We start from the raw sequence: 24,822 nt of genomic DNA on the forward strand, positions 1-24,822 counted from the left end.
AAATACATATAAACAGGAAAAATGAAACTGATGAAAGATTAACAAACAAAAAGCCACTAAGAAACAACCCCATAAATTATCACACTAACATTATGTTGAATTGTAAATAATAGCCATTAATGACCAGTAGTCAAAGCCAATTGTTTTTAAACCCCCAATCTAATTTAAGAATTAAATAACCATAATCTCGGCAGTCAGACCTAAAGCAACACCAGCTATAATCTCTCTGAAACTGTTTCTACCTTAAAATGCTAAGTGTAGAAACGTAAAGTGCCGCTGTAATATTTCAGCGTAGACACTCAATACAGCAACAAAAAAAAGTTCTCAATTATTGTAAAATACGTCAATTGCGTAGCTGAAGCCAAATAACTTAATTTGGCTTTTGGTGCAGTCTACACAGCAGGAAGTTGAAGGAAGAACACTCTTTCTTCAACTTCCCTTACTCCCCATGAAATTAGGATTACTCCAACTCATGGTAAGTCCTCCAGCTCGACATTATTTTTAAATAAAGGCTTTTAGTGTACATGTGCACTATGTTATTTTGGAATAATGTCAATTGCTCAGAAATAACACTGCTGTGCAGACATACCCATACTGTAAAAACAATCCTGTGGCACTTTAGAAACTAACACAGTTCTTAGGTCATGTGCTTTTGTGGGTAAACCCTACAATCAACCTCCCTCAACAGAAAAATTCTTCTATCAGCCAAGTACCCTCTCTTCTCAGAGCTAGATCAGTATAGAGGTGTGGATTTTTACACCTCTAACCAGAGGCACCCACATTCTGATTTTCCAGTGGTGGGCTAAACACCCTCCATCCCCCTGATGCTAGGGATGTAAAATCCCATTTAGTTGGCTAACTGGTTAAACATATTGTTTAACCAATTAATCGATTAACGAAGGGCCTGAGCGGACTAGAGCAGCCTCCTGTCTGCAGTAGACAGGGAATTGCACCAGCCCCCGCCAGTTAACCTTGAGGTTAGTTAACTGGTTAAACCTTCACATCGCTACACAAGGCCCCACCCTCACACCATCTCTTCCCTCCAAGGCTGTTTCTTGTTAACAGTTGTGAAATTTAATGTACGTATGCCTAAGGAGGTTATACTGACCGCATGCAAGTAGCCACATTGTCAAACAGGATGCATGGGCACACCTACATAATAAATGGAATTGTGATTATAACATGGGCAGGCATATCTGAGCTAGCTTTAATTTGGGTAGTACAAGTAACAACAGCAATGGTGATGTGGCACTATGGACTATAGCAGTGTTTCTCTGCCTTTTTTAAGAAAGTACCCCTTTACAATATATATATATATATATACACACACAGACACACACACACATGCACACACACACACACCTCCAGTATGTACAGTTTTCAGAGAGACATTTTTTTTTCCTACCATTGCAACACATTTGTTTAAACAACTTAATCATAACCAGGCGGGGGATTGAATTTTTGGGTGTAAAAAGTACAAAAATAATAAAGTACTGTAAACCTTAAAACAAAAATTCAGTTTTCTCCAAATTTCAGTTATGTTGACATACTCCCCAGACTTCTCTCGAGTACCTCTAAGGATACTCGTACCACTGGTTAAGAAACACTGGACTACGGTACAAGCTAACTGCCCCAGTACATACCTATCTGGCACACTGAGTACATATTTGAGTTGAAGCCTGCATTACTGTGTTTGAATTACTATTATCACCTGGGCTGGTTAGATTAAAGTTAGCATGCTATAATCCCATGTTACAATCACACCTTCATTTGCTATGTAGACATATCCTGTGTTCTAGGAATTCTCATCAAGGGTCTAGAAAAGCTGGCTGGTTAATCAGATAATCCGCTTGAAGTGGATAAAAGGGCTGCAGCATCCATGGAAAAAAATATGTGTTCTCAGCACCTACCAGAGGGCCCTATCAATCACCTTCAGGGATAGTTCAGTGGTTTGAGCATTAGCCTGCTAAACCCAGGGTTGTGAGTTCAATCCTTGCGGAGGCCATTTAGGGATCTGGGGCAAAAATTTGTCAGGGTTGGTACTTGGTCCTGCTGTGAAGGCAGGGGACTGGACTCAACCTTTCAAGGTCCCTTCCAGTTGTAGGAGATTGGTAATCTCCAATTTAAAAACAAAACAGGTCCTCCCATCCACCCACAGCAACTCACATAAGAGACTGACAAACAAAAAACATATAGAAAATAAATCAAAGCAGACCACCTCACTGTTTAACCACGGCTTTGGTCTTTCCTTAGATAAATGTGTTCCAATACTTTTAATCTGAGAATTACGTCTCTATATTTGGAGACAGATTTGTAGTTCAGTATTTAGGAATAGACAAGTTCACTTTTCCAACAGAGCATATGAGACTTTCTGGCAATGTGGAATAACTCCATAGCCATAAGAACGGCCATACTGGGTCAGACCAAAGGTCCATCAAGCCCACTATCCTGTCTGCTGACAGTGGCCAATACCTGATGCCCCAGAGGGAGGGATCACAATAAGCAGGGGTCGACAAAATATGGAAAACCCTACTCGCCAGACAAAAAAGGGACTCCCCACCCTCCCCCCAAAAAAGTGTTTTTTAATGGCATAAATTCCTAATAAGAATAAGAACAGTAATTACTAATAAGTTATTAATAAATATCACTCAGGTTATTAATAAATATCTTATAATATGTATCAACAGGTGTGTTGTAAGCAAAACTCGTGAAGTCATTCTGCCGCTCTACTCTGCACTAGTTAGGCCTCAGCTGGAGTACTGTGTCCAGTTCTGGGCGCCACATTTCAAGAAAGATGTGGAGAAATTGGAAAGGGTACAGAGAAGAGCGACAAGAATGATTAAAGGTCTAGAGAACATGACCTATGAAGCCAGGCTTCATGAACTGGGCTTGTTTAGTTTGGAAAAAAGAAGATTAAGGGGGGACATGATAGCGGTTTTCAAATATCTAAAAGGGTGTCACAAGGAGGAAGGCGAAAATTTGTTCCTCTTGGTTTCTGAGGACAGGACAAGGAGTAATGGGCTTAAAGTGCAGCAGGGGAGGTTTAGATTGGACATTAGGAAAAAATTCCTAACTGTCAGGGTGGTCAAATATTGGAATAAATTGCCAAGGGAGGTGGTGGAATCTCCCTCTCTGGAGATATTTAAGAACAGGTTAGATAGACATCTGTCAGGGATGGTGTAGACGGAGCTTGATCCTGCCTTGAGGGCGGGGGGCTGGACTCGATGACCTCTCGAGGTCCCTTCCAGTCCTATTATTCTATGATTCTATGAAACCTCTACCTTTTCTCTCTGCTGCCATGTCTCCTCCCTTTGCTCCACCAGCTCCCCTGGTGCCTGCTGCCCCCCAACCCTTCACCCTCTGCTGTCCTGACTCCTGCCCTTCTCACTGCCTCAGTCTTCTTGAGACCTGCCCCCCTCCGCCAGCCCTTCTCTCTGCCCTGTGCCCACTCCTCCAGTAGCCCCACTCTGATCATGTTAGCTACCCCTCCTCATCTCCTCTCCTAAAACCTCCCTCTACACACCTGCCCTGCTTCTCTCCTCTGGTGCTGGTCCCTCCCCTGCAGGTGTCTGCCCTTCTGCTTCACCCCCAGAATCCCCTGGCACCTGCACCCTCCTGATGCCTCCCCCTTCCCTCACTGCCCCGCCCCCTTTGCTCTCTTTTTCCCTGATACCCACCCCCTCAACACCCTCTGCCACTGTTCTCCTCATGCCCCTGTGCCCTCACAGATGCCTTGTTCCATCCCCACCTTCCTCATGCCCACCCCTTCATTCAAGCCTTTTCCCAGCACCTCCCCCTCCCCCTCTAGCCCCCAGTGCCCTTACCCTCTCCTCTCCCAGCATCACCCTGTCCCCCCTCCCATTGACACCTCCCCTCCTGCCCTTTTCCATATTGTCTGCACTTGGTCCCCTGGCATTTGTCTCTCCTGCACCCGTCCCTTGGTGCCTTCCCCTTTCTTCTTCTTATTCTTCTCCTGACCTCCTGCCCTCAGCACAAGCCCCTTCCCCATATTTTTCCCTTCTCCTCCCCACAGCCCAGCCCCTTCCCCTCCCCAGGGGCCAGCTCTAGGTTTTTTGCTGCCCCAAGCAAAACATCCCCCCCCATTGTCTTTTACACATTTTCATTTTGCAGTGGGTTTTTTGTTTTCTTTTTTGTCCCGGCATTTTAGCCCTATAAATAACAAATAGCATTTTCATTTGTTTTTTTCCATTAAGGCAAAGGCGCTTCAAGTCAACTCCCCCTTTCACTCGCTGCTGGGTCACATCAACCTTTCCCCTGCCCTGTCCAGCCCCTCCCTATGCGTAAGCACCCTTCACTCCCGAGCCACAGGAGGAGCAGGGTGCAGAGACAGCACAGAGCCAGAGGGGTGCAGAGAACAGTGGGGGAGTACAGGGGTGGCGTAGAGAACGGGAGGCACAGAGCCAGAGAGATGCAGGGATCGGGGGTAGCAGGGTACAGTGGAGGCACGGGGAATGGGACGCGGGGAACGAGGGATCAGGGTCTAGGGGCAGTGCAGGGAACGGGCAGCACAGAGCTGGGGGGGCAGGGATTGGGGGGGGAGCGGGATGTAAGGGCGGCACAGAGCCAAAGGGTCGCAGGGAAGAGGGAGAGCAGGAGGTCCGGGGTGCAGGTGAGGCATGGGGAACGGGCGGCATGGAGACAAAGGGGGGCTGGGGCCATGGCAGGACTGGAGCCGGCGGGGCTGGCCCTGGCTGTGCCACGCGCAGCAGCCAGCTCCCAGGGACACGTGGCCAGAACCAAGCTGCCGCGGTCCTTTAAAATCAGTGGGGCCAGGTCACACCAGCGTCCTGGCATCCCGCCCCGCCTCCTCTGCCTGGTGGGAAGAATCGTCGCACTCTCCCCTTCCCAGCGGCGCTGTGCTCCTCTGCCGGCCGGCGGATTGGATGGGACCGCGCCGCCCGTAGTGCGGGCTTCGGCTAGCCCGTCACAACGGCCCACCGGGCCAGTCTGCCCCTGCACTTGCCAGCTGGAAAAATCTACTCGCCACGGGCGAGCGGCCTAGTGCATTTGTCGAGCCCTGACAATAAGTAATCCTCACGTAATCCCTCCCCTGCAGCCCACCTCCAGAGAAACAGAGACTAGGGACACCATTCCTACCCATCCTGGCTATTAGCTCGTGATGGTCCTAACCTCCATGAATCTATCTAGCTCTTTTTTTGAACTCTGTTAAAGTTCTAGCCTTCACCGCATCCTCTGGCATGAAGAAGTTCCATAGGCTGACTATGCACAGAGTGAAGAAAAACTTCCTTTTGTTTGTTTTAAACCTGCTGCCTATTAATTTCATTTGGTGGCCTCTAGTTCTTATACTATGGGAACAAGTAAATAACTCTTCCTTATTCACTTTTTCCATACCTGTCATGATTTTATAGACCTCTATCATATTCCCCCTTAGTCTCCTCTTTTCAAAGCTGAGAAGTCCGAGTCTTTGTAATCTCTCTTCATATGGGACCCGTTCCAAACCCCTAATAATTTTTGTTGCACTTTTCTGAACCTTTTCCAAGGCCAATATATCTTTTTTGAGATGAGGCGACAACATCTGTATGCAGTATTCAAGATGTGGTCGTACCATGGTTTTTATATAGACGTAATAAGATATTTTCTGTCTTATTCTCCTATCCCTTTTTTAATGGCTCCTAACATTCAGTTTGCTTTTTTGACTGCCGTTGCACACTAAGTGGATGTTTTCAGACAACTATCCAAAATGACTCCAAGATCTCTCTCTTGAGTAGTTGTAGCCAAATTAGGCCCCATCATATTGTATATGTAGTTGGGATTATTTTTTCCAATGTATATTACTTTACGTTTATCAACATTAAATTTGATTTGCCATTTTGTTGCCCAATCACTTAGTTTGGTGAGATCTTTTTGCAGCTCTTCAAAGTCAGTTTTGATCTTAACTATCTAGAGCAGTTTAGTATCATCTGCAAATGTTGCCACCTCACTGTTTACCCCTTTCTCTAGATCATTTATAAACAAGTTGAACAGGATGGGTCCCAGGACAGACTCTTGGGGGACCCGAATAGTTACCTCTCTCCACTCGGAAAACTTACCATTTATTCCTACTCTTTGTTTCCTGTCTTTTAACCAGTTGCCATCCACAAAAGGACCTTCCTTATCCCATAACAACTTACTTTACTTAAAAGCCTTTGGTGAGGGAGTCTCATCACCAAACAGAAATGTAATGCTGTTTTCAGAACAAAAGTAGAATTAACAAGTGCACTATAAACTCACTTCTGCTTTAGCACTCTTCGGTCAATTAATCCACCATCATACTTTTCAGTTGGAGAGATATAATCTGTCCACTCCGTAGAATCAAAAGTACTGAATACCTGGACACCCGTGGTGCTAGAAGGGAAGAATTTCATTAGTGAGTTGTATACTTTGCAAAGCTTGTACAAAGAGATATATTCTAAGATTCCCACATACCTGTTGCAAAAATAGAAAATGCCAAAATGTTAACAGGTTGAATAGTCCTGATTTTAAGTGACACTGATGTGTCTGAAGTGGGTGATTAATTATATTAATCATCAGATCCAGCCAACTTAAAAGGAAAGCTAAAGGAATATAGCTAAAAGATGTTCTAATCACTACAAATAAGTAATTACAGAGAAGCAAATCACTATATTTTGAAAATTTCATAGATACAACAGCTTCTTGATTATTTTTTTCTCCTATATTTAGTGTCTGATTTCTTCTAACGGGAAAGAGCTCTCCATTACAACACATGACAAAACAAGAGACTTGGGCTTTCGTCTACACTGACATGTTTTGTCGCCAAAAACTGCCGTTTGTCAACCAGTTCTTTGATCTTTGAATAATCACAGACCCGACTAAAGCAGAAAGCTCCACTAAGCAGATGCATGGGCTTCCACAAGTCAATTTTCATTGAAATCAGAAGGGTTTGCCTATTGCAGCCTAGAACATTCCCCACAATTTTGGAACTGATTAGATGCAATATTTAAAAATTATTATATTACCCAAATAAAAATGACAAGTTGAGAATAGGTCAGATCTTGCTTCACTTTGCCATAAAAGTAAGAAATGCTGTACTAGCCTACCTTAGTTTGGATCTTCTACTCCAAACAGTAAAAAAGCAGCTCTCACTTCGACTACTGAGACACTGAAACATCTATACAAAAATATCACTTCCAGCATTGTGACAAGTCTCAGAGGGGTAGCCATGTTACTCTGTATCTGAAAAAAACAACGAGGAGTCCTGTGGCACCTTAAAGACTAACAGATTTATTTGGGCATAAGCTTTCACGGGTCAAAACCACTTCTTCAGATTGTTGGAGAAAGTATTCTTGAAATTTCCATGAACTTGAATATTAGGGAAGTTTGGCTTGCTCCATTTATTGCAGCAAGCATACTAATACAACTGGTGCATTGGAACCTGTTGCTCACAAGTGACTTCAATTACTGCAACACTCAAGTGAAGATTGATTTCCTTTTCTGTGGGCCTCTTCATTTCTCCTGGTCATTTCCTCAAACCACTCACTTAAGTCAGAGCATTTCAGACACAGTATTTTTATTACAGTACTTGTTCATTTCAGTGCTTGCAGTGCTCTATCCAATTAATGTAGTTCTCCTTTTATAAGCAAAAGATAGGCTGACTTTGTACAAAATGCCTGCTGTTAGAAATCATTCTCTCTCACCTGACAACCAAAAGACAGCAAACAACAGGAAGGAAAAGAACTTAAATAATAGTAGGCCAAGAAAGCACCAGTGACATTAAGAAAGGCATTCATGCAAGAAGAGATGGAGGCAGAAGAAAGAATGAAGAACCTTTTGCTTCTTACAGTGTGGTAGATGCTTTGCCATGGGACACTACGAAAAGCAAGGCAGGTTGTGCAGACGAAATGCAAATAAGGGCTCTGTAATCTGATCTAGTGTCAGCAAGCAAGCAGTGAAAAAATAATCCTTTTTGTGTTTGGGTATGTATAATGAATCTGTGTAATTATGCTTTTTCCCCAAATAATCTGATACGCTATGTCAAAAGGTGGCTTGTAGCAAAACTATTAAAAGTGTTCAAAGTAAAAAAGTATTACTGTGCTCCAAAATGCACGCATAGAACAAATTCTGGTTACTAGAGCATGAAATTAGGTCAAATAAAGGATTCCTAAAAAAACTGTGCAATATACATATTTATTACACACCATAAACTTCAGTAAAAAAAAAAATTAAAGTTGCAAAGTTAAGCATTTGAAAAGTAGGAAATGCCAGAATAAAAATTGACCATGGAATCTCTATTCAGCCCCCTTATGTGTGAACATTTATGAAATATCATCACATACTAATTTTTCCACAGGACTCTTTACTTACTCTTGCACAGGAAGGATGGTGGTCACTTATTGAGCAAACTATTCAATATTCTGTTTCTGACTCATTGCTCAAAGTGAGGCTCTGGGCCTTATATAATGAACACTATTTAAATCCTGTGATGAAGACAGTATTCGTTTTTTCATGGCCTTTGGTGTTCATTACTATGGTATGTGTGCTTCACAAACATTAATATTTTATTTTCAAAACACACCTGTGAGATGAGGGAGAATGATTACACTTGAACTTCTTTAATCCAGCAACCCCGGGAAATAGGAAATACCAGATTAAAGATTTTGCCAGGCCAGGGAGGGTGCTGTGGAGTCTGGGCATGAAGGGATGTGGGGGTAGGACGCTAACCAGGCACCCTGCTTCCAGGGGGACACAAGTGGTTCCACACCCCCTGCCACTCCCAGGCATCGCCCCTTGCTGCTATGGGAGAAGCGCAGAAAAGCAGCAGGGGAAGAAGATCACTGCACTGCCATTCCCACACAGAACCTTTTCCTCCTCCGTACCATGGATGTTCCCCAATTAGACACACCCAGCGTAATGAAGTTCAAGTGTATACATATTTTATTACCCTCTGGGGAACTGAAGCACAGAAAAACTTGGGTCAAAGCATCCACTAGTTCTGGTTGCTCAATCTGACACACCTAGGATCTGATTTTCAGAATACTTTTCATTATATAGAATGTAATGTATCTAAAGCACAGCTCTCATTGATGAGAGTACTTAGCACTTCTATAAATAAGACCCCTATGGTCTCGAGACACACACCCAGAAAACAAGGCCCGCACAATTAGTGACCACCTGAGAAAAGCTTGATTTCATGGACATCATATAGGAGCTCAGAGGCAGGAAAAGAATCTAGTTTTCCAGGGCAGCACTCAACTGCCTTAGCCACAAGATCATCCTTTCTCTGCCTCATTCTCTACACATCTTCCAACTTCTGCAATAAATGAGGCAGGGGTTCTAGTATAGACAACAACATTTTCACTACATAACTCTGAATCATCCTTAGACCTGGTCCATGCAGTACAATGAATGAGGCATGGGTCGCATGAGCACATGCATGTGTCAGAGAGGGATGTATGTCATCATGTAATTAAAAACAGAATCATAATGTAAGCACACAAGGGGGCCAAATTAAGTACCATTCTCTTTCTGGACCATCAATAGATGGGGATTGGACACTTTGCTCGGGACTTTCAGAGATATTTGTTGACACCAACAGAACAGAGACATTCAGGAATTCTCCAGTTCCATTCCAGATTCTGGAAGGGAGTGTTCTTTAGTAGGCAGACTTTTCCACGCTTGCTAAAAGTGGATTTGTTCTGCTCTATCTCCTCTAATTCATCCCTGTTCCATTCCTGTCTCCTCCCTGCTCCTGGCTGCTCATCTAAATCCCATTTTCCTCATTTAAGCTTTGTTTACCCTAGAGACCTTATGGCGGTAGCATCACTACTGCTGCGCCACTGTAAGGTCTCCCGTGTAGTAGCTCTATGCTGGCAGAAGAGATTTCTCCCACCGGCATCAATAACCGCCTCTAATTAGCAATGGCAGCTAGTGCAGTCCACACTGGTGCTTTTTCATGCCTCTGACCAACAAAAGTTTTAACAACAAGAATGCCAGTGTAAACAAAGGGTGTGTCTAGACTACAGAGTTTTGTCAACAAAAGTGGACTTTTGTCAACAAAACTATACCTGCGTCTACACTACCGCTGAGTTCTGTCGACATAACATCGACAGAACTCAGCAGTTTTGTCGACGCTGGTAAACTTCATTTTACGAGGCATAATGCCTTCTGTCGACAGAAGGTGTTATTGCATGTAGGGTTGTGTCTAGACTACAGGGTTCTGTCGACAAAGCAGCTTGCTTTGTCGACAGAACTGAATGTAGTCTAGACACTCTTTGTCGACAGTATCTGTTGACAAAACTTCTGTCGACAAAATCCTGTAGTCTAGACGTACCCAAAGCCTTAGTCAATCTCATTCTATATTCCTCAGACATCTCATCCTAGTCTCTTTGGCCAGGAAATTCCAGCACCTGCCCCTCTCCCCAATTCCCAGTCTGAGCCCCCGCTTTATTTTTCCTCTCAACCCCCTAGCAGACTCAAGTTCAAGACTCTTGCCAAGCCGAGCGCTGAGTTCTAGTCTCCCTGCACCGCCTTGTCCTAATCTAGTCCACCCTACCCCCTTTCATAGGTTCTTGTCCCACATGCATTGGATTCAAGCTGCTTCCTCTTCCATGTTCCCAGAAGAAGGTTAATTGAAAGCACAGGATAGAGAGGCCCCCCTTGTCTCTGTTCAAGTACTCACAGCTGGCCCAGCACACAGCACCACAAAGCTGCAACTGCATCAAGATTCCAGCTGAACCTTGGGCCGGAACATGACCAGTACAGACAATCTTTGGGAAATTTGGCTGATAGCACCTAAAATGTCTCCATTGAGCATGTGTAAATTGAGATTTTTCAAAGGCTTATAACCTGGCCAAATTTTGGTGGATTTTCTCAGAATAGTAAAAGGCCCATCCCTGACAGAAATGCTGCCCCACTGCCAAATTTCAAATCCCCTCTCCAAACTATGAGTGGAGAGCATTTAGAAGATAAGGTCATTAACATTTTTAATAGCAACAAGTCCCCAAAAGTTTTTAACATGGCAAAACATTTTTCTATAGCTTCACACTAAGGAAGGTCTGAATTGTTTGGAAGATTGGAAGGGTTAAATTACGCCTGACACCCATTATAGAACAATAAGGAGTCTTATGGTACTTTAAAGACTAACACATTTATTTAGACACACACTTTTGTGGGCTTATGCATCTCCTGCCAATATAGTGCAGACCATACCGGTTCCAGCCATAAAAGCTTATGGCAAAAGAAATGTGTTAGTCTTATGGTGATACAAGACTCCTCGTTTTTGCTAAAACAGCCTAACACGGCTACCCCTCTGAAACATGCCAGCATAGAAGGTATCAGCTAAAATGATTAAAGTCTGGAAAAGTTATAAACGACTGAACATATAATATTGTAAGGACAAGCAGCCCCACCTATAACAACTTGTGCAGGAACATTTATATCATGTCTTAACCCACAAACTATTAAACTTTTCAGCTTGGGCTAAAATTATACAGAAGTTCTATAGCTTAACTATATAACATATTAGCTATGAAGCTAATGATTGCCAGCATGAAAACCCTAAGGAAAGATTATAGCAGTACTTAAAACAGAATATTTTGTTTCTTGCATAGACAGTCTTACCCACTATTTGCTTCTGGTGACTTTGGAGGAACTATTTCACAACTGCAAGTGAAAGATTCTAGTCCATTATTCTGTTGCTGGTATTTATTAATCAGATCCATTAATACTGCCTGATGTCCAATTTTCTTCACTAGCTGCTGTACCATACGATCATTAAGAGCCAAAAGAGCTGCTCCACTAACTTCTTCCTCTAAAAATTGAAGAGAAAAACATCCTTATGTATTGCTGTTTAGTAAGATTCTGAATACCTAATACCACTTGATGTTAGAAGGCATGTAGTTTTCAAATGCAAACATGGTTAGTTCTTCTACATTAACTGTTACACAAAGCTCATTTGTTTTAGCTACTACCTCTTCCAAAAGGCTGTGCCATAATTTCACTTATTTTATAATTTAGTGGTTTAATGTTTTCTGGCAATAAAATTCTGTACTTTGAACACAAAGCAACCAAAAAACTGGATATTGTAATACTTTAAGGCAATCTTATTTACAACATACTGCTACTTTGTTAATGAGGGGAAACATTTTAGAGACTGCACAGAATGTCTGAATGCCAGACTCTCTCGATCCTTTCTACAGCAAATATATATTCCCACACAAAACAAACTTTTACATATCAAAGTTGCATCACTACAGAGGTATTAAATATAAAGTGGCCATAAGCAAATTCTGTGAAATCCAATTGTTTCTAGGTGTACATGTTTATATATTTTCAATCCCTCTCTTAATTGTTCTTCCAGACTTTTTATAAATGTACAGGCTCATTTTGATTTATTAGGTTTGAGCCAGTTCTCTCCCTAATAAATTCTGTTAAAACCTGAAGTTATCCAATAGCAATTAATACAAACATACCCATAAAGAAGAAGTTAGAAGATGGCAATTAAACAACAGACTATACTTTTTTTTCCCCAATACAAGAGGTATGAATTACGCATATAACAAAAAAAAGACTTACCACGAAACTTAGGAACTAATTCTCCTAAATTTCTCTGCACCAACCAGTTGCAGACTTGATCAACAGACCAACTTTCCATCTTCAGGTGCTACAATAGTAAAATTCCACTGTAGAATGAAAATAAAGAATTGCTTTATTTTTATGCTCCTCTCCAGAGTCAGCTTCCCAACACTACAGAATGCTCAACCTTTCTGAGGCAGTGTTACATTTACATACTGAGTAAAAACATGTAATAAGATATAAAGCTGGTATTTACCAACTAAATTAATACCTATTTATCTGCTAAATCAAACAGCCACTTTTCCCTATTCTTTCTTTTTCTCCTCTCTTTCTTTTCCTCCCTGGTTTCCTTCTGTTCTTCTAACAAAAAACCCTCATTCTTTGCAACACAGAATGCTACCTGATCCATTAACACCCAGGTTTCCACACAGAGAAGAGAAAGGTGTGAAATTCACCACCACGCTCATCAGGAAATGGCAGACGTTTTACAGAAGGGGAAAAAAACATCAGATAAGAGTCTGCCACATATATGTTTATAGTAAATCGAGCACATTAACCCTTTCTACACCACCAAGCAGCTAGTCAAGAGAACACTTTAAATCTTGATTACAAACAATTAAGGGCAATAAAAGCTTCTGGAAAATTCAGGGGAGGGCGGACTATTTTTGTTATTCATTCACACAGTCTTTCAGAGGTTCAAACTATTTCTAGGGAAATGCATATCACATAGACATAACATAATGATTTTAGAGCAAACAGAAGGCCCATTCCTGTTCCTTAATCTCCAGTCCTGACCTATCTGATGGGCCTAAGGGGACTCAGCACCATCCTGGATTTAGTCCTTATACAGCCTCCCTGCTGTATGGCCAAGTATTTTTATATTCCATGTGTCACATATACCTTTTTTAAACAGCTCGTCTGCTCTGATCTATTTCTTTGAAACCAAGGCAAACTACACCAATATAAGTCACTTCTTACGCCACAGCATCACAGCTGCACTAGGCATTTTCACTTTTAAAAAATAAGAAAGCCCTGGGCAGATTAAAGGTCATCTCCTTAAATGCCTTAAAATTACAATCTCTCCTTCCATAACAACTTGAAACAAGGTTCTTAAATTTATTTCTATTGATCTGCTCTTAAACTGGTTTCAAGATGCCGGAGATGTACAGTAACTTTATGTAAGTAAATAAATAAAATAAACAACTGCGTTGGTGAGATATGTACGTATGCAGAGAAATTGCCTTCCCACTTTTTATGACTATTTTACTATTAAAACTCTAGAGATGCACCATTGCCATGAGTGGTTTTTATTTTTTAATACTAAATTGATGTAATCTGGCTCTGCTTCAGGGAAGTCAAGCACGCCCAGAATTCTCAAAGAGCTGGAGAATCAGTTTCTAAGTAGCAGAAGCAAAAGCCTTAGTTGACTCAAGAGAATGTTTTTGGTGAACTAATCATTTTCCTTCTAGGGAACATTAGGCATATGGGACCCAACATTTTCTTACAATGCAATATCCTACAATGACCAGAGCCACAATTTGTCACTGTAGGAGGGCAAAAAACATATCCAACTTGAGAACAGGCATGTATATGTTATATACTTCAATAATAATTCTTCCCTCCACCCTCAAAAAAGTTTCTTTAAATACCAGTAATTCAGTTAAAGTTCATTCATCTCAGATCAATATACTTCAGAAACTGAAAAGGGTTAAAAAAGGAATGTCTTTCTGCATTACAAGAGTGGATTTAATTTGATATGACAACAGTAGCCATACAACTCCTCCCCCAGGCTAAGCAGCAATAACAGGGTGTGAAAAGTCATTATTTGCTGAGAACTCTGGTGTAAATTAAAAATCACACCTTCCTGTCACACTTCTTGCTTCCTTGTGAAGAGTAGGACAAAAAAAGCCTCAAAGAACTTGAAAGATAAATCAGAATGCAGAAGATACTTGCCTTAAGAACCAAACAACATAAAAATTAAAATTAAAATACATAAAAATGGAAAACTGCCAATGGTACAAACTATAAGAATTTTTGAAGTCATACCAAAGCAGGCCAAGGTGTCAAATATTGCCATTAACATGCATGGAATGCAGTTTGTGCACATTATTTAAAATGGCAGTGTACAAGGGTCATGTTTGAAAACTAGACTTTAATATATATGTTCATTACAGACATACATTTCAAAGCCTTTAACAGCTTATCTTACAGATGCTATAATTCGATAAAGGTAATGAACACAAGAACGTCCATACTGGGTCAGACAAAGTCCATTTAGCCCAGTCTCCTGTCTTCCAACAGTGGCCAATGCCAGGTGTACCAGAGAGAATGAACAGTGCAGGTAGTCATCAAGTGCTGCTTCATTTCTGCAGCTTTAGTATTCACTAAGGAAGTAAAATCCTGTGTACTTGATTAACTGGTTAAATGTAGTGTTTAACTGGTTAACCGATTAAAGGTAGGGAGGGTAATCACCCTGCCTGCAGTGCGCTAGGGTCCACCACAGACACGGGCTACTCCTTCGCCGCTAAAGGTGATGCCCTTTTTTAACCTTTCCTTATACATCAGGTTTTCAAAACATTTTATCATTTTTGCTAATCATGTTTACATTAATGCCTAAGGACCAATCACAAATGGGGCCCAATTGTGCTAGTTACTGTACAACAGCAGTAAAGAGTATATTTATATAGTATCAGTGCTTTAAAAACAATGTAAAGTCAGCAGGAGCAATATTTATAGATCACGAAGTACAGACTGAACTCAGCATTGATCTTCAGCTTTCAAGAGATCCTGCCTGTTTATGATTACTGCAATACAGTGATAACACCCATTTTTTTCAAACACTTGCTACTGGGGAGAATTCCTATTAGTCCAAGTCACCTCCTGGCCATCAACAGAATCCCACTGATAGTCACAGGACTACTCATGATAGTGCTTTTGGAATAATTTCTTTAGAGATGAAAAGGTCAGGAGTTTATTCTTGTAAAGCAAATAAATTAGATTTTTAAAAAGGTCCCTGGAAATGAGTGCCTCATATTTATCCAAAGAACACCTTTTCTGATTCAACTCTTCTAAATATGAATTATTATGGCATATGAACATATCAGTGCAGTTTCAGTCTGATTTAATTTTGAGGATATTTATGAAAGTAAAGAGGATTCAAAAAACCACAGACCATTATAATGAATCTTTTATTGTAACCTAAACTATGGGGGAACCTGTTTTGCCAACTAACCAAGTGTTATTTCTTGATTAGAGAGATCCAATAGTTTCTGATTCTTTGAAAAAAAGGAGACACAAACTTGCAAATGGGTACAACCCATGAAAGGTTTTTAAAGTAATGTAAATCTAAAACCAGATTTTGACACTGTTGGTGAGAAACGGAGAATAAGTATGTTAAGAGGCAGATAATTCACTAATCGTGTAGTCAATTCAATTTTTATCGACTACATAATTAGTAGATAAGAGAAGGCTTCCTCAGTCCCTGTGCACACCGGGTCCAGGAGCTACCCCCACCGCGACTCCACAGTTTAAATGTAGTGAGAGCCAGGCGTGAAGGCTCTTACGACATTTAAACTGCAGAGCCACAGCAGAGGTAGCTCCTGGACCTAGGACTGAGCCAGGATTGCTCAGTCCCAGATTGTACCAGATCCAGCAGCCCCTGTCCATAGGGGGTGCCAGTGGGGAGCTGGGACCCCCCGTGGACAGAGAATGATGCCAGAGCAACCTCTATTCATGGTCGTGAACAGGGGCTGCTGCTAGAGTGGCCTCCACCCTCGGCCAGCCCAGGCTGCTGCAGAAAGGGGCTACTTTGCGGCAGCTTCCCCTGCCCCCCACCTGCGCTGCTTCCTCTATCATACTACTTCACTACTAGCTTTCTCCCCACCTCCCCTTGTTGCCTCTAGCTCAGGGGGGGAGGCAGGCAGCACCGCAGAGACGGTGCTTGGGGAACCAGCTTTTAAACTGGCTCCCCCCAGCACCAGCTTGTGCTCCCTCCCCCCTTGCTGCCTCTAATACAGAGGCAGCAAGGGGAGGGGGTGGAGAAAGTGAGTAGTCAACTACCCACTTATGTTATATCCCTAAGCGAGAAGGAAAGGATGGGAAAGGCAGCATTGTCACAAAAGAGAGTCCAGGATGAAAAATAAATATATGTCAATTCCTAGGAGTCTGGAGGAAATTCTAGATGATAGAGCTAAGGTCAGATCTACATTATAAACTTCTGCTGACATACCTATGTAGGTCAGGGATATGAAGAGGCATGGTTTGTGATTTGACATAGCTGTGCTAGCAAAAAGTCTAAGTATAAACACAGTTTTGCCAATATATCTCATTTTGCCCAAGGGATGGTTGAAGTTATACTAGAACAAGCTATACCAGCAGAAGTGTAGCTCCATTGAATGCCTGCTTCCACAATAACAGCACTTTGCCAACATAATACAGTCATTTAGTTATACTAGCAAAACACTCTGCGTGTATGTCTACACTGCATTCCTCTTTTGAGAGTGGAATGTAAATACAGCTGAGTGAAATTGCAAATGAAGCAATTATTTGAATTTCCTGCGCTTCATTTGCATAAACGCATCCGGGCGCTTTTTCGAAATACCCTATTTCGAAAGAACAAATGCAGTCTAGATGGGGTTATTTAAAAAAAAAAAAAACTTTCTTTTGAAATAACCCTTAAACCTCTTTTTTTAGTCGTCTACACTGTGTTTGTTCTTTCGAATAGAGTATTTCAAAAAAGCACCTGGACGTCATTATGCAAATGAAGCATGGGAAATTCAAATCTGCACTTCATTTGCAATTTCATTCAGCTGCATTTGCATTCCTCTCTCAACAGAGGAATGCAGTGTAGACCTACCTTTAATGTAGACCTACTGTAAGATACTTGGCAGAATTCTATTTTTACTTTTTCATAAAGTTAGACTGATAATATTGATGTTCATCATTAAGCATTTTTTCAATTTTTATTATTTACATTTTCACAGTTTCACAAACTAATGGGCTTTAAGACTTTTAATTTCTACATTTCTAAATATTCATGATTCCAAGAAATTATGAAGTTGTTCAGATTATTTAATTATAGTAGACATGGAGAGTCAAAAAGTTAAAGCTTTATAAAGCATTAAAACACAGCTACTCAACATCACATGACAAAATAAACAAAGAAAATATCCTTAAATGATACTTGTTTTTACTGTTTATTCACTAGTCCCTTTTTAGTCTAACTGAAATCTAAATGACTGGATTTTGACGAAAAGATTCTCAAGTAATATTTTTCTTACTTTGCCAATATGCACGTTTCTATCACCAATGGAAATATTTTTGTCAGTTTGTGTGTATGGTAAAATAGGCATTTATCAATATTTACCAACAGAAAAATCTAATCCTTCCAAGCCCAGTTATAAGGCTCTTTATTATCCCCCTTTGTGGTCTCCTAAACTGCAGGGCATATCTAATGTTAAGATGTATCTAATGCTCAAGACTTTCAGTAATGGTACATCATTCTGTTTTAAGAAAAGAGGGCAGATTCATGAAACTAATAATAGCTCGCTCGGCCAGCCATAGAACAGATTTTAAGCAGCAGTCTAAATACCAGTTGGTGACTGAAACATTCCCCTAAAAACTGTAAATATTTTTAAGAAGTTAAAATTCACACAGCTTCTGCATTGCTTTTTTAAAAAGAATCTGCATAATATTTTGGCATCTCATAGCTTACTTCCAACCTATCCAATAATAAAAAAAATCGGCTGTCATATACTTCATCCACAGACCTCAAAGCGGTTTACAATTAAAGTTATCCCCATTTTACAAAACAAAACAGAATTAGACAGTGTATTGGTACACTGATGCTTAACTGGCATGTATATTGATGTCAGTGCAGTCAGAATTAAGATTTGGCATTGTAGTACAATGGTGAGAAATGTGATGTGCTTTTGTATGTACACTGAACATTTACAGGAAGGTGAAATCTGTCACTGAAATTGGAAAATGTGATGACTGAAAGGAAATCATGATCAAAAGTATCCCTTAACTGGACATTCCCATGTTTCAGTCTACTCTAAAGCCTTCTTATGGAATGCAAATAGAAACAATGCCATCTTAAATACACTTGCATATTTTCACCAGGAGGAACACTTCAGTGTGTGGACCAATCCTTTAGAAGCATTGACAGAAACTTTTGTTGACAAAGAGAAACCACTATAAAAACAAAGCCCCAACAACTTCTTTGTGACATTCTTCAGTCACATGCTGACAGAGCATTCCATTAAAAGTTCACAGAAACTTGTGAATGAGAATGTCATTGGAATTCTGATTCCCTGCTTGAAGCAGAAGCCTTTTTTTTTTTTTAGAATATGAATACCATATAAACTCATGAAAAGTGACTGATTAAAAAAAAGGCTTTTACAGGTTTGGGAAAAAACTGCAATCAAGTGGCCTATCCACACTGAATGTTCTATACATTTTGAAATATAGCGTCATATAACTTATTCTGTTGTCACACCTAATTTACTTCAAGTGTGGTACTAGACATGCATGCCCATGCATGGAGCCTAGATCTACCCTTTAACTAATGCATACACACATATCCAAAGCCTTCAACCGCCCATTAACAATGTTCTCCAATAATCCAAATAAAGATTAGAAGGAACTCTGAATTTAAATCAGACAAGTTAAAAAGTCCAACCACTGAAATAGTTCAGCAACATGACAAAATATATCACAAATAGCCAATTAGCCTGTCATAAAACGGGATTTTCAGGTCTTCTCTCCTGAGCTCTCTCGCTCTGTCTCTCTCTCCCCAAAGGGCCACTTGCCGCCGCTTGCTCCCCAGCTGGGGCCGGCGGGAGTGCTGCTCAGGTGGGCCCGGCCGGAGCACTGTTCATCTGGGAGCGCCGCAGCGCACCACGCAGGGAGGGGAAGGGGGCAGGGCTGGCCGTAAGGGGGGGTGGAAAGCAGAGCTGGGGGGAGATTGGGGGCTGTGGGGCTGCAGGGAAGGATGGGGGGGCCAGAGGAAGGGAAGCAGCGCTGGCAGGGGGGTGTCCGGAGGACCGTGGGGCTGGTCGAACCGCTATAGGGGGAGGGGAAAGGGGGCGGGATGCTGACATACACGGACAGGGGGCGTGGGCGTGTACATCAGCGTTACACAGGCACAGACACTGGGCTACTATACATTGTGATTGTGATATATATATATAGATATAGATATCTATATATATATAGATACATATATATATATCACAATGTCATTCAGTTTTTGTAATTTGAGAAACACAAGAGTCATGAATAACAATAATGGCTGCTTCTGTTGTGCCTCTTCTTGATTCACTAACCAAAAACGCGATGTTTAAAAGGACATTATATTATAACATTTATTTTACCACAGAGTTAGGAATCATAGAACTGGAATGAACCTCCAGAGATCATCAAGTCCAATCCCCTGGCCTCACAGCAGGACTAAGCACCATCTAGATCAGGGCTACTCAACTTTGGAAGCCCGGGAAGGCACAATGATACCCACAACATATGCCGAGGACAGCAACTTAACTGTGGTTGCATATATATGCAAATACATATGTAAATATATGCAAATAGCTTATTTCACACTGATGGTATGAATATAAAGATTAAGGCAAGACTACACTACACGCAGACCCCATTTAAGTTAGTTCTGTTGATATTAATAAAATGCAATATTTACCTGATTTCCACCCATATGACAGCATATTTAATGAGCAATGACAGTCCAGGAATTTAACTACTAAAACGCAAATCAACAGAAGACCATTATCATAGAATCACAGAACAGTAGAACTGGAAGGGACCTCAAGAGGTCACCGAGTCCAGTTCCCTGCCCTGATGTACGTAATATTACGTCTGCAATAATAGCTTTGCAGTGGCACAGCTGTACTGCTGCAGCTGTGCCACTGTAAGGTTTCACATGTGGTCAACCTATGAGGATAATAGAAGGCTCTCCCACTAGCATAATCTATCCACCCCCACATGAGCACCAGTAGATAGGGATAGAGTATGCTGCCAACATAGCACCAGCGCTACTGCTGGTGAAATTTGTCAGTCAGTGTGACAGTGTACACATGTAAATGGTTACACACAAGGCCCCCTCCACCCCAGGCTGCTGCCTCTGATAGAGGCAACAGCATGGGGAGGGGAGGGAGAAGAGCAGGAGGAAACCAGTTTAAACACCAGTTCCCTGTGCATTCCGGCTCCCGCCTGCCACTGCCATGCTGTTGCCTCAATCAAAGAAAGCAGCATGGGGGGTAGGTGGCTCCACAGGAGCCAACACGGCTTAAGAGCTGGCTCCCCATACACACTGGCTCCTGCCTTCCCAGGGGGATGGGAGAAGGGGGTGCATGTGTGTGTCCATGAGGGTTAACCGGGCTCACTGATTAACTGTGTACAGTAAACAGGTACATGTTCACATCTCTAGTGCAGAGAGTACCAAGCAATAAGACTAGCCTTCTGAAATCTCTCCCAACATCGGACACCATATAGTGAGTAGGAGAGAGAAGAGTTAAGAGTGAAAGGGAAGAAATCAAAGAGAAATTAAAATGAAACCATTGCAGTCATTGGTAAAACAAAACAAACATAACACCACAACCAGTCTGACAGGTCAGCATGCTCATCTTCTATTTGCACCTATAAAGCATTCTGTTCAATCAGGAAATATTACATATATGACAACTAATTTGGACTATGTTGTAAGCTGCTTTTTTCCCTTCAGAGTGTCACACTGTAAAGTGGAATGGGTATAAATACTGTCAAATCCCTTCCTGCAAGTACATTGTTATGTATTTGAAAATAAATAAATTACTGTTCTGGGCTCTGCTACCATATGTCTGTTTTCTGAAGAATTTCTAAATAAAACTACCTCATTATACTTAGGGCCAGCCACACTGCAACTTACAACGGCATAGCTATGTCTCTCAGGGATGTGAAAAATACAAACCCCTGAAAGATATAACTATGGCAAACTAGTCCCCATGGTAGATAGTGCTAGATTGACAGAAGAATTCTTCCATTGTCCTAGGTACTGCCTCTCAAGGAGCTGAATTAACTACAGTGATGAGAGAATTCCTCCTCTGGCTGTAGAGAGTGAATATACCAGGGGTGGGCAAAATATGGCCAGCAGACCTGATCCAGCCAGCCAAGCCTCCAGATCTGGCCCGCAGGCCACTCTACAGGGACCCTCAGGCACAAGGCAGCCAGCCACTTCAGAGCAGCCCCACGCCGCTTTAAGCAGCCAGCTGCTCCCTGTTACTCTCTGCTTCAGACCCTGGGATGGGGGGGAGGGGAGAGGGAAGCTTTGCATGTAATCCCTGCCCCTCACAAAACCCAGCTCCTATTGGCCAGAAAATGGCCAATGGGCGCTCAGAGATTTTCCTGGATGAGGAGGGGGAGCATGAAAAGCATCCCCCGCCCCCTGGAGCAGAGAGCCACAGGGAGTAGCCAGTCATTTTGAGCAGCCTGTCTTGGAGTCCTGCAGGACCGCTGGCCAGTAGTCACCCAGACAAGTGCCTCCTGGCCAGTACCTGTCTCTGGCTCCTCTTACCTTCTCCCCTCCCAACTTTCTGCCCCAGGTCACCACCTAAACCCTCAGCACATCTCCTCCCCCACTTCTCCAGGTCACAACATCATAATACCCTCCCAGACTGCACCTCCTCCTACACCCCTCATTCAGGCCAGAATCCTCTCCTGAACCCATAATCCCCTTCCCAACCCTGCACCCCAAGCCCCTAACCAAGATCACAACCCCCTCCTTCACCCAAACTCCCTCTAATACCCCACACCATCTCCTGCACCCATCCCCTACCACAAGCTACCTTCTGCACCCAACCTTCATCTCAGACCCCACACTCCCTCCATAGAAAAGTGTGGCCTTTGACCATTTACCAAAATCTGGGAGTGTCCCTCCCTCAAAAATTATTGTCCATCTTTATCTATGCTGAAGCATTATAGTGATGCAACTACAACAGTGCAACTATCCTACTGTACAGCGTTTTAAGTGGAGACATAACCTTAGTCACTGACTTTACACAAAAGCTTGGATCTCTGCTTTGCACCTCATGTCATAATTTACAAAGTGGGTGTAAAGAGCAGCCATTCTGATTTCGTACTGTTTTTACCATCACTTTGCACTCACTTTTATTGGTGTAAGTTGACATTATCAGGTGCAATGCACAAGGAAATCAAGTTTTTTTATTGATGCCAGTGGGAGCAGCTGAAACTAGGGCAGTACCTGGCTCAGACTTTTCATTTATACTGCCATGACCTATGTATTAAGGAATCGGATATGGGTTTCAGATTTCTTGACATTGAAGAAATAAAATAATCTAGCAGCCAACCATTTAGATGTACGCAAGGCCATTTACCCCTTAACCTGTGTTCGCCAGAGACATCATTTTCCTTTCTCGAAGCAGTTCCACATTATTTCTTCAATTTGGGTTGGTCTACCCAAAATTTTGTACTGCTATACATATAGCCCATTCAGAAATGCTATAAAGAAGTACAAGCCCATAGCACTGATGCAGTTATACTGATATAAAGATTCTTATTTCAGTAAACCTTATTCCCTAAACTTACAGGAATCAGCTATTTCAATATAAACACCTTGATGTAAAAATACATCCTTTATTTAGACAAGCACTTTTAAAGGGAACATTGTGGCAGAAAATATTTTATTCACACTACTGAAAGAATGTGATATACAGAGCTAGGTATTGTTAATTACTAGCAGGCTTACCCAGCATTGACTGGGTTCTTCAGGACAGGGCCTTGGGAATGGTGGCAGGGGTTGCAGGAGGCTGAGAGTCAGGGGCATCTTTTCTCTCTCAGCCCTCCGACCCACCCAGAGCTATTCTCCTTCCCACCCAGTACACCAAAGCCACTCAGGTCCTGTTCTCCCCCAACTGTCGCGAGAATCACAGGTCCAATAATGAATACCCAAGGGGGGAAGGACAGAACAAGAGCGGCCTGGCCAAACTTTTTTACTGGGGGGGGGGGGGGGTGTTACCAGATTTGCCCAATACTCTGGGGTATGCTCATTTATCAGGGTTACCCTTATGGGACTGGGGGGAGGTTAACAGTTCTATCAGTGTGCTGTTGGTGCTTACTTGGGCTCTCATATGGAGCTGAATTCTCCCTGCTACCAATTCCCCCTCCCACTGGAGCTCTCCTGCAGGAACTAGGTTCCTCAGGATGGGGTTCTTCCCACCTTAGCAACACACACAGACACTCACACCCACTAACAGAGCACGTCTGAGAGGACTGGGTACTCAGCACTCACAAGCTGACCCCCTCATATGTCCCTAGACTCAGCTGGCTGGGTTTCACAGCAATGCCACACTGCACCCTCATGTGCCTTTGGACTCCGTGGGCTGGATTAAACAGCACTTTAAGCTGCTATCCTCATAAGCCCCCAGGTTCAGCACCCCCTATCCCCACTTTCACACCACAGTCATTCACAGGTAAACCACACGATGAGCAAACCCCACAGGATTTTGGGCACTACAGGGATCTTTTGCTTGGGTACAAGAAGCGTTGTTGCAGAGCGAATGGGGAAGCCAAAACAACACCCCTTAAGGAAGAGTGAGCAAAAGAGAAAGAAAGAGAGAGAAGCAACCAGCTTAACAATGAAAGTGATTTATTTCTGAGTAGTGAATAGATATCAAACAGTTACAATATTAAATCTAACAATTACAATATTAAATCTAAACTGAAGCTGATTACAAATGTTAGGTAACCATATAACAGTTTACACAGGGCAGGGTCAGGAGGCTATGCTTAGAGAGATAGTTGAGAGAGAGAGAAAGAGAGAGAGAGAGAGAGACCTCACCACTCCACGGAGCTTGCACTGATCAGGGTTCCCAGATGATGATGGTAGCCGGGGGTCCAGAGGGCAGGAGAAAAGCAGGACAGAGCCCCCAGCACGATCAGACAGGAGATGAAGAAGTCTCAATGGAACTGATGCAGTTTAAGTCCAGGTATCAGAACAGTTTTCTTGGGGCAAGGATAGGAGTTTTATAGGGATAGTTCAAAGAGAAAGAGGAGAGACAATAGAGACTGATCACACCTGGTGATGGGTGATGTTCCTTGAACGAGCTCACAATGCAACTTGGCAGTTTCAGTATTTTGGATGTCAATAGGATCGTTACTAGAATTGGTCTGATAATGACTAATTTGGGTGTGAGCAGGCCTAGGTTCATTAGCATCTGGAGCAGGGATTTCCCATCAGGCAGTGCTTCTCTGCTTTCGGTG

At 42.3% G+C, this 24,822-nt stretch overlaps 1 protein-coding gene across 5 annotated transcripts in view; it reads right to left on the reverse strand.

Moving 5' to 3' along the window:
- The window catches only part of SAMD3 (sterile alpha motif domain containing 3), a 122,640-nt gene that overhangs the window by 49,731 nt on the left and 48,087 nt on the right, over positions 1–24,822 (reverse strand). For 4 of the 5 annotated variants that reach the window (XM_006118591.5, XM_075924149.2, XM_075924147.2 and 1 more), the window contains 3 exons: positions 12,553–12,659; positions 11,599–11,788; positions 6,253–6,366 (listed from right to left, as the gene is read on the reverse strand). In XM_006118591.5, the coding sequence (XP_006118653.3) occupies positions 6,253–6,366; positions 11,599–11,788; positions 12,553–12,631 (383 nt within the window). In that variant the 5' untranslated portion in view covers positions 12,632–12,659. Of the gene's footprint in view, positions 1–6,252; positions 6,367–7,079; positions 7,216–11,598; positions 11,789–12,552; positions 12,660–24,822 lie in introns of those variants that run through there. The other variant, XM_006118594.5, reaches the window with a different exon arrangement.

Source organism: Pelodiscus sinensis, chromosome 3 (genome assembly GCF_052426305.1).
Source record: "Pelodiscus sinensis isolate ZL-2025 chromosome 3, ASM5242630v1, whole genome shotgun sequence".
Lineage (NCBI taxonomy): Eukaryota > Metazoa > Chordata > Testudines > Trionychidae > Pelodiscus > Pelodiscus sinensis.